The sequence below is a fragment of the Cucurbita pepo genome, chromosome 20 (assembly GCF_057944985.1).
Source record: "Cucurbita pepo subsp. pepo isolate OVF chromosome 20, ASM5794498v1, whole genome shotgun sequence".
NCBI lineage: Eukaryota > Viridiplantae > Streptophyta > Magnoliopsida > Cucurbitales > Cucurbitaceae > Cucurbita > Cucurbita pepo.
This window is the reverse complement of record NC_141817.1, coordinates 10,854,271-10,863,905: the sequence shown is the minus strand read 5'-3', so window position 1 is coordinate 10,863,905 and position 9,635 is coordinate 10,854,271. Positions and strand designations below refer to the sequence as shown.

Below are 9,635 nucleotides of genomic sequence, written 5' to 3'. Positions count from 1 at the left end.
TCAGTCACAAGTTCCACTTAATTTTTGGGGAGAGTGCATTTTAACTGCTATTTATCTTATAAATAGAACGACATGACCATTGTTATCTAACAAGACACTCTTTGAAGCACTCTACAAATGACCACCTACATTTCATCATCTTAAAGTTTTTGGTTGTAAATGTTATGCAACTATAGTACATCCTAAGCAAAAATTTGAACCTCGGGCAATTCCTTGTGTTTTCGTAGGATATCCTTGTGGTCATAAATGTTACAAGTTGTATGACATGCAATCTCACAAACTCTTTATCAGCCGTGATGTTAAATTTTGTGAAGATGATTTTCCTTTTTCATCAGCTTCACAAACTTTGACATTAGCTCCTTCGACTCCTATTGTACCACTTCATGATCCTATTCCTCCTTCACCTACTACTTCGTCGTCTCCTCCACCTTCTGTTCCTTCTCCAGATTCACCCACTAATTCTAATCATATCCCACTTGATATATCAGCGCCACTCTGACGTTCTACTCGTATTAAACAACCTCCAGCTTGGTATAAGGATTATGAGATGTCCTCTGGAGCCAATCATTTAACCTCTAGCTCAAGTCCCAGTACTGGCACCAGGTACCCGCTTCATCATTACCTTTCATTCTCTCGTTTTTCTCCTACTCAACGTGATTTTCTAGCTCTTATTACATCCCGGACAGAACCTAAAACCTATGACGAGGCAGTTGGTGACCCGTTATGCCAGGAGGCTATGAATGATGAAATTGTAGCTTTGGAATGTAATCATACTTGGTCTCTCATTCCTCTACCACCTGGTCATAAAGCTATTAGTTGTCGTTGGGTAAACAAAATTAAATACAACTCTGATGGTTCTGTTGAACGTTATAAAGCTCGACTGGTAGCAAAGGGATACATTCAGGTTGAAGGTATTGATTACACAGAGACATTTTCTCCTACAGCGACACTTACTACACTTCGTTGCTTACTCACTATTGCTGCTGCTCGAAAATGGTTCACCCATCAGTTGGATGTTCAAAATGTCTTTCCCCATGGTAATCTAGACGAGGAAGTCTATATGTCTTTACCACCAGGTCTTCACCGACAGGGGGAGAATATAGTATGTCGGCTCCATAAATCTCTTTATGGATTAAAACAGGCTTCTCGCAATTGGTTCTCCATATTTTCTATCACTATACAAAATGCAGACTACACTCATTCCAAAGCAGATTACTCTTTATTTACTAAGAGTAGAGGTACTTCTTTCACTGCAGTTCTAATCTATGTTGATGATATTCTGTTGACGGACAATGAGCTCAAAGAAATTCAATATCTCAAGACTAGTTTACTCAAGAAATTCCTTATCAAAGATTTAGGGAATTTGAAATATTTTCTAGGCATTGAATTTTCTCGGTCAGGAAGTATGCTCTAGATATCCTTCAAGACACAGGTCTTACAGGAGCACGTCCAAAAAAATTTCCTATGGAGCAAAATCTGAAACTTTCTTTAACTAAAGGAGAGAAGTTGAATGATCCAAGTAAATACAGGCGGTTGATTGGCAAATTAATATATTTGACCGTTACTAGACTTGACATAGTTTATTCAGTTCGTATGCTTAGTCAATTTATGCATGAACCAAGAAAACCACATTGGGAGGCAGCTCTTCGAGTTCTGAGATACATCAAAGGTACTTCTGGTCAAGGACTCCTACTACCATCTGAAAACAATTTAAGATTACAAGCATATTGCGATTCTGGTTGTCGAACTTCCAGACGGTCTATTTCTGGCTTCTGCATTTTCCTCGAAAATTCAATTATTTCTTGGAAGTCTAAAAAGCAGACTAATGTGTCCAGATCATCATTAGAAGCCGAATATCGAGCTATGACAAATACTTGTTTAGAGTTAACTTGGTTAAGATACATTCTTCAAGACTTGAATGTTTCACTATCTGAATCAGCATTATTATATTGTGATAATCAAGCAACATTACATATAACAGCCAATCCAGTTTTTCACGAACGTACGAAACACATTGAAATAGATTGTCATATAGTTCGAGAAAAGTTACAAGCTGGAATCATCAAACCGTGTTATGTCTCGACTAAAATGTAATTGGCAGATGTTTTCACTAAAGCTTTGGGAAGACGTCAGTTTGATTTTTTGAAAGACAAGTTGGGTGTGATTGACATACACTCTCCAACTTGAGGGGGAGTATTAAGATATGGTTGATAGTTTGTCTCCTATTTAAACGTGGTAATTAAGATGATTCTGTTAAAATAATACTCACGAATTTGTGAAGTAATCTCACACACACTAACGATAGAATGCTCCGATACCCTTTGTGAAAGTACTACTCGCGTACTTGTGAAGGATATATTGAGAAATGAGAGACAAGGAGACAAAGAACACTGATTTTATAAAAAAAAAAAATATTTTCTATTGCTTTGTATTTATTTGCTCTCTGTTTTTTGCTTTGACTTTACGAAAAAAGGATTAGGTATTTATACCTTTTCTAACACTCATAATAGGGGGAGAGGAGGGCTCATAAACCCCTACCATCATTTCCTAAAAAAGCTCTGGGCCTTTTCTTTCACCTATCTTTTCCAAATTAACTTTCCTAACAAATTTATTAAACTTGACATTAAGTTTATTTTAACGAAACTAACCTTTAGCATTTTAAGTTTATTCCAACAAAACTTCTCCACAAACTTAAATGCTATATTCAACGATCGCACCTACGCCGTTTTCGTTTTCTTGGGCTCAGTCGTGGTTTCTTCAATTTCCTCTCCTTGTCCTCGAGCAGCAAACTAAGTATGTCCTTTTCTCACGAGACTTCATTTGTAGCTTCTCGTGAGCAGTCCATTTGAGACACCAACTGCTCATTTCTCCCATTCTCAGCCACGCTCGACTCAGACGTCATAGCTTCTTTCAGTTTACTCAATTCCCTTCACAGGTCTACAACGACATTTTCTACTTCCATTTTTGCCTCCTCCATTTCGGCTTTATCACGAGTGATTATCTCAATCGTGTGTCGTAAATTCACTACCTCCTGTTGGACCCGATTCAAGTTCACGTCGAGTGAATCTCTCTATTGAGTTAGTATCTCTATATCTTTCTCTTCCCTCACTAGCTGACCATCAATCTCCATTAACAAGTCATTCTCTTTCTCCACACCTTCTTCAATTTTCTTCACGAGCTCAGAGATTACCTTTCCATTTTCTTCCTTCTCCTGTTTGAGATAGAAGGAACTCTCACTCAGCTCAGCCAATTTCTTCTCCCATCTTTCCATCTCCATTTCTAAATCTTTCTTTTTCTTCTTCCATTTTCTCTTCCATTCTCATCCTATTTCTTCTTTCTTCCTCAAATTCCCTATCCCGCCATTGGAGCTCTCTCTCTTCGAGCTCAAGCTCTCTGTTATCCGGTTGTTCATCCTTCTTCAATTTTCTCGTCTCCAATATCGTGATTTCACCAAATCTGTTGCGTATCACCTCATTTCCAACAGTTTCCACCGCCTCACGACTATCGCCATCGTCTTTCGCGCCGCCGTATTCTTTTATTTTCAGCTCTTTATTTTGGGCCATCAGAAGAATGCCTTCGTTTGTTGCGTCATCCAAAGCTAGGTTGATCGTTTCTTCCACCTTTTTTTCGGCTCGACAATCTCTTACAGAATGTTCCACTCTACCACAATTGTAACATTTGTTGGAGTTACAATTATTCGCATAGTGACCATATTTTACATTTATAGCACTGAATGTTGGAATAGGTTGATCGGTCGCTTCTTCCTTGACTGCGTCCTCTTCTACACCAATTTGCTTGGCTTGATTGTCTCTTCTCCTTATAATGTTCTTCATAACTGCTGCCTTGACCACCTCGACCATTTTCGCGACTTCCACGATTTATACCTTGAAAATTTTGAGAGTAGAGTACCTTTTCATCTTTTATTGATGCCTAGGTTTGAAGTGCTTGATCAAGTGTTTCCTCCTTTTTCTTCTTACGTTGCTCATGTGCCTCGAGAGAACTGGCGAGCTCATCGACCGTGAACGTCGCTAGGTCCTTTGACTCTTCTATCACACATACAACATTTTCGAAGTTGTTGGTTAATGACCTCAAGATTTTCTCCACAACCCATGTCTAGGGTAACATTTCTCCGTTTCGATTTAGTTGGTTTACCACAGTCTGTACGCGTGTAATGTAGTCAGATACATTTTTTGACTCCTTCATCTTCATGCTCTCCAACTCGCCACGAAGAGTTTGGAGACGCACTTACATGACTCGGTCGGTTCCTTTGAACACCTTTTCTAAAGTGTCACACGCTTCCTTTGAAGTAGTTGCCCTGACAATCTTCTCAAAGCCCGACTCGTCAATGGCTCGGAACAGCATGTATAATGCCACCTTATCCTTTGATCGCTCTTTTAATGTCTTATTTTGTGCCACCGTATAACCCGTGGTATCTTTTAGTTCTTCGAAACCTTCTTCGACCACCTCCCATGCATCTTGAGAACCAAGAAAAGCTTTCATTTGGATGCTCCAATTTTCGTAGTTCATTTTCGTTTTCGTTAATTTGTGGTTAAATTGGTTGGTTCTTTTCATCATTTGTTTTTTATTTTGTTACTTTGTTTAACAAACCAAAAGAATTGCCCCATCCAAAAAAAAAAAAAAAAAAAAAAAAAAAAAAAAAAAGAATTTTATAATATTTAATTCAAGAAAAAAAAAGTAAAAAAAAAAAATAATTAGTTAAGTTTAAGAATTAAATTGAACAGAATATATTCGACTGTTTTAATGAATGCTAGAGGGATGGTCAGTTTTTTTTTTTCCTAATCAGCTGTGAATTGCGCCTGTGATTTTGCATATAAATAGTGCTCTTCTTTACATAATTATCACATCACAGGCGCAATTAATTCACATCTTCTCTTTTCTCTCTGCTTTTTAAATTTCTCCACCAATGGCTAACCGGATCTCCGGTGGTGCAGAGGAAGTTTCCGCCGTCGTCGCCATAGAAGAGGAAGAAGTTGCGCCGTCTGGTTCCGATGTTCCGACTCCTCAAGAGAGGAAAATGTCGTGGCAAAATCTCCGGCTACACGACTCCTTGTATTTAGAGTCTCGTAAACTCCATGGTCGCGATCACTCTGATGCCGACGTCAGTCTCTTCTTTCCTCTCCTCTTTTCTTCTTTTTCATTTCGATATATTAATAATAATTAAAATCAAATTGGCAGAAGAAGAAATGGAGTGTGATATTACAACTAGCATTCCAGAGCATCGGAGTAGTGTACGGAGACATCGGAACCTCGCCGCTCTACGTGTACGCCGGCATCTTTCCGGAGGGAATAAAGCACGAGGACGACGTTTTAGGAGCGATGTCTTTGATCTTCTACACCTTAACTCTCATTCCAGTCATCAAATACGTGTTCATCGTCCTCAGAGCCAACGACAACGGCGATGGTAAAAGCCTCATTCAATTCTTCTGTGATTCGAAATCGGAATCGGATTTTGATTTTGATTTTGATTTTTCAGGCGGAACCTTCGCACTGTACTCTCTGATTTGTCGGTACGCGAAATTAGGGCTGATTCCGAACGCAGAGATGGAGGATGGAGAGGTGTCCAATTACCAATTGAATTTGCCGAATCGAAGACAGAAGAGAGCTTCGAGGATTCAGTCGGCGCTGGAGAACAGCCATTTTGCGAAGGTCTCTCTTCTCTTTGCGACGATGCTCGGAACCGCCATCGTTATCGGCGACGGCGTCCTCACCCCTTGTATCTCAGGTCTCCCTTTCCCCCTTTTTTTTTCCCTCTAAATTACAAATTAATTGCAATATTATTTTTAACATTTTATAAATTAAATAGATTAATTTTTAATTTTTTTACTTCAGTTTTATCTGCTGTGGGAGGGATCACGGAGGCAACCCCTGCAATGACAGAAGGTAAATTCACAGCCTTTATTTATTTATTTATTTAGTTTTCAATTTCCAACAGATTTATAAACCACAAAATTAATATTGGAAAAGAAGGATATTTTTATTTTTATTTTATTTTCATAAACTTTAAATCAAATAAATCATTTGTATAAAATTAATATTTTTTTACATCCTCTTAAAAATTTCCTGGTCTTAATTTTTCATAATTTCCTGGTCTTAATTTTTCATCCTCTTAAAAATTTGTAATGGTTATTTCAATTTTCAATTGATTGACCGAACAAAGTCATAAACCAAAAATGATATTGAAGGAAGGATTGTTTGGGCATCGGTAGTCATCTTGGTATTTCTATTCATGGTTCAAAGATTAGGAACGAACAAAGTTGGCTATACTTTTGCCCCAATCATCTTCATTTGGTTTGCTTTCATCGCTGCAATTGGTGTTTACAACTTCTTCAAATACGACCCAACTGTGATCAAGGCCTTAAATCCAGCCTACATTATTTATTATTTCCAAAGGAACAAAAAGGACGCTTGGATTTCTCTCGGCGGCGTTGTTCTTTGCATTACAGGTTCTTAAATCTTCTTATATTTTTTACCCTTACCCTTTTTCATCAACAACATACCTCACAATCTTTATAACTACACGACGAATACAGGGGCAGAAGCGTTATTCGCCGATGTTGGGCATTTCAGCATCCAATCGATCCAGCTGAGCATGTCCCTAGTGACCTACCCAGCTCTAATCTGCGCTTATGCAGGCCAATCCTCGTTTCTTCGCAAGCATAGTGATCTAGTTTCAAACACATTCTACAAGTCCACTCCTGGTATAAACATTCACTAAGTTCATATGATTTCATTCCAATAATTAACTTAACTATATCATCCTATGTGTATGATTGGCAGGAAGTTTGTATTGGCCAATGTTTGTGGTGGCAGTTTTAGCATCAATCATAGCAAGCCAAGCCATGATCTCAAGAACTTTCTCTATAATTCAGCAGTCACTTTCACTTGGATGCTTCCCAAGAGTTAAAGTGGTTCATACTTCTGCTAAGCATGAAGGCCAAGTTTATGTTCCTGAGATCAATTACCTTCTCATGTTGGCTTGTGTTTGTGTTACTTTGGTCTTCAAGAACACTACAAAGATCGGCAATGCATACGGTAACTTACCTGCTCTGCTCTGTTCTGTTCTGCCCAACCCAACCCAACTCAACTCGACCAACACTGACTAAAGAATTTTGTTCTAAACAGGAATAGCAGTGGTGTTTGTGATGACACTCACGTCCTCCTTCCTAGTATTGATAATGGTAATGATATGGAAAACCCACATCTTGTTGGTAATCACTTACGTTGTCATAATTGGGAGCGTGGAATTGGTGTATCTGAGTTCAGTTCTTTACAAGTTCGACCAAGGAGGGTATCTCCCTCTGGCTTTTGCAGCTGTTTTGATGACAATAATGTATGTGTGGAATAGTGTGTTTAGAAAGAAGTACTTTTATGAGCTCAACCACAAAATCTCTCCAGAAAAGTTCAATCAAATGGTGAGTACCACCAGCTTTAGAAGACTTCCTGGCATGGCATTTTTCTACACTGAGCTCGTTCAAGGCATCCCTCCCATCATCAAGCATTACGTCGAGCACGTCCCCGCTTTGCAGTCTGTGCTCGTCTTTGTCACCATTAAATCGCTTCCTGTCAGCAAGGTTCGGAGTTGATATTAGATATAGATATAGATATAGATGTATGTTATATATGACAATGTTTGAGGTTTTATGTATGTTGTTGACTAGGTTCCAGCCGACGAACGTTTCCTCTTCCGACGAGTAGAGGCAAAGGAGATCGATGTGTTTCGTTGTGTAGTTCGATATGGATACACAGAAGTGCGCGCCGAACATGAACTGTTCGAGAAGATTTTACTCAAAAGATTGGAAGAGTTCGAAAGTGATCGACAGCCATTGTGTAACTGCGATGGGAGAGTTGAAGAAGTTGAAGAGGATGGGAATGAATTTGGAGGCGTTGCAGAAGCATGAAACCGAGTGCGGGGTTTGGAGATAAAATTATGATAAATTATGCTTAAAGTGGTATTTTTGTCCGAAGGCAGCTATATGATAAATTATGATAAATTAGCTTCTTGAGGAGAAATTTGAGGGAAACTGATCAAGTTTTTGAAATTCCTCACAAACGTATGCTTAAAGTGGGAATGACTTATGAACTTTAGACGACAACATCATAATTTGATATTTTTGTCCGAAGGCAGCTATATGTACAGAAGATAAGCTCTTTATGTTCTTCAATGTTTTAATTAATGACACATAAAAGCAATCCTCTTTTTAGCCTTAGGGTAACACAAAACTGAGCCCAATGATTATATTTGTCTCGTTCGTTTCCCGTCTTATTTACTTCAAGTTAGTTTTTTGAGTTCTAATTATTATTTCGTTAATTATTATTGAAAGAGTATTTGTGTAACGACCCGAAACTTTCTACTTAATTTGAGGTCGCTACTGTATACGTACCATAAATATTGAATGCGGAAGACTTCATTTAAATTCCATAAAACATAACCTTTGTCTTAAAACACAACCATGGACTTACGTGTTTCGAAAACATTTTTAAAACGACACAACAAAAGACTAAATAAAATGAATATGAGTTTAAGTTAAAAACATCCTATTCTAGCCTAATTCTAAGAAAATAAATACCACTATCCTATACATGTGCCATGGTCTCGAGTTGTGATGCCGTGGACTTACGTGTTTCGAAAACATAACCTTTGTCTTAAAACACACCCATGGACTTACGTGTTTCGAAAACATTTTTAAAACGACACAACAAAAGACTAAATAAAATGAATAAGAGTTTAAGTTAAAAACATCCTATTCTAGCCTAATTCTAAGAAAATAAATACCACTATCCTATACATGTGTCGTGGTCTCGAGTTGTGATGCCGTGGTCAGCCGTACATGAATGCCTTGCCTTAACCTGAAGAATGTAGTAGCACATGGCTTGAGTATTTAAAGAAATACTCAGTAAGTGACCCCACTATTGTGGTTAAATGCAACAATCACATGCAATGAGATGATGGGACCAATCTTTCATTCCGTTTTTCCTATGGTGCTGTCCTAACGGGTAATTTTGGACGTGTACCATATACTCTACACACAGCCCATACGTGCGAGTATGGGCTCACCAGCTAGTTCGCACACTGCTGGCCCACTTTCCTTATCCATAACATATTATAACATATACATAACATATAGGAAGTATATCGATCCACACACAATTCACACATATCAATATATATGACACGTGCAGAACCACAGGGCACGTGTCAACATCAAATATAACCATGCCGATAGTAAGGTCACTTACCTGGTTAGCTTAAGTTGTTGTCACAAATATATCCTTAATAAAAGTTCGATTCCGTCCTTTGAAATCCAAGTCAACCTATGTGAGCCCATGACATCAGTTTCAAGTTTGAACTCTATAAAATTATTTCTCTCATTTACATTGGTCATCGTTAAATTCTGATATTTTCCCCTCTGATATTTCCTGTTTTATTTTTAAATTCTGTTACACAAATCTTTCCTCAATCTCCCCTCCTTCCTCTTTGTAATTATTTTCATTATGTAAATAATTGTTTTTTCTGTAAACATTTTCAATTATGTAAACAAGTATTACTCTAATCCTATATTTATTTTTATTATGTAAACAGATATTATTGGCCTTTAAGTCGATTGTTTGGCTAT

At 37.9% G+C, this 9,635-nt stretch overlaps 1 protein-coding gene across 1 annotated transcript; it reads left to right on the top strand.

Moving 5' to 3' along the window:
• The first annotated feature begins 4,796 nt into the window (after positions 1-4,796).
• LOC111789970 (potassium transporter 5) lies at positions 4,797-8,263 on the top strand. The gene is made up of 9 exons (XM_087120407.1): positions 4,797-5,119; positions 5,197-5,422; positions 5,495-5,743; positions 5,851-5,901; positions 6,204-6,464; positions 6,552-6,719; positions 6,799-7,053; positions 7,144-7,592; positions 7,680-8,263. The coding sequence occupies exons 1-9, from the start codon at positions 4,925-4,927 to the stop codon at positions 7,917-7,919; spliced, it is 2,094 nt and encodes a 697-aa protein (XP_086976533.1). The 5' UTR covers positions 4,797-4,924; the 3' UTR covers positions 7,920-8,263.
• Positions 8,264-9,635: the final 1,372 nt, after the last annotated feature.

Bases quoted from the DNA above. Each gene is read 5' to 3' on its own strand.
- LOC111789970 (XM_087120407.1), top strand. From the start codon at position 4,925: ATGGCTAACCGGATCTCCGGTGGTGCAGAGGAAGTTTCCGCCGTCGTC. The intron at 6,720-6,798 runs GTATAAACATTC...TATGATTGGCAG, and splicing joins ATTCTACAAGTCCACTCCTG to GAAGTTTGTATTGGCCAATG. The intron at 7,054-7,143 runs GTAACTTACCTG...TGTTCTAAACAG, and splicing joins AAAGATCGGCAATGCATACG to GAATAGCAGTGGTGTTTGTG.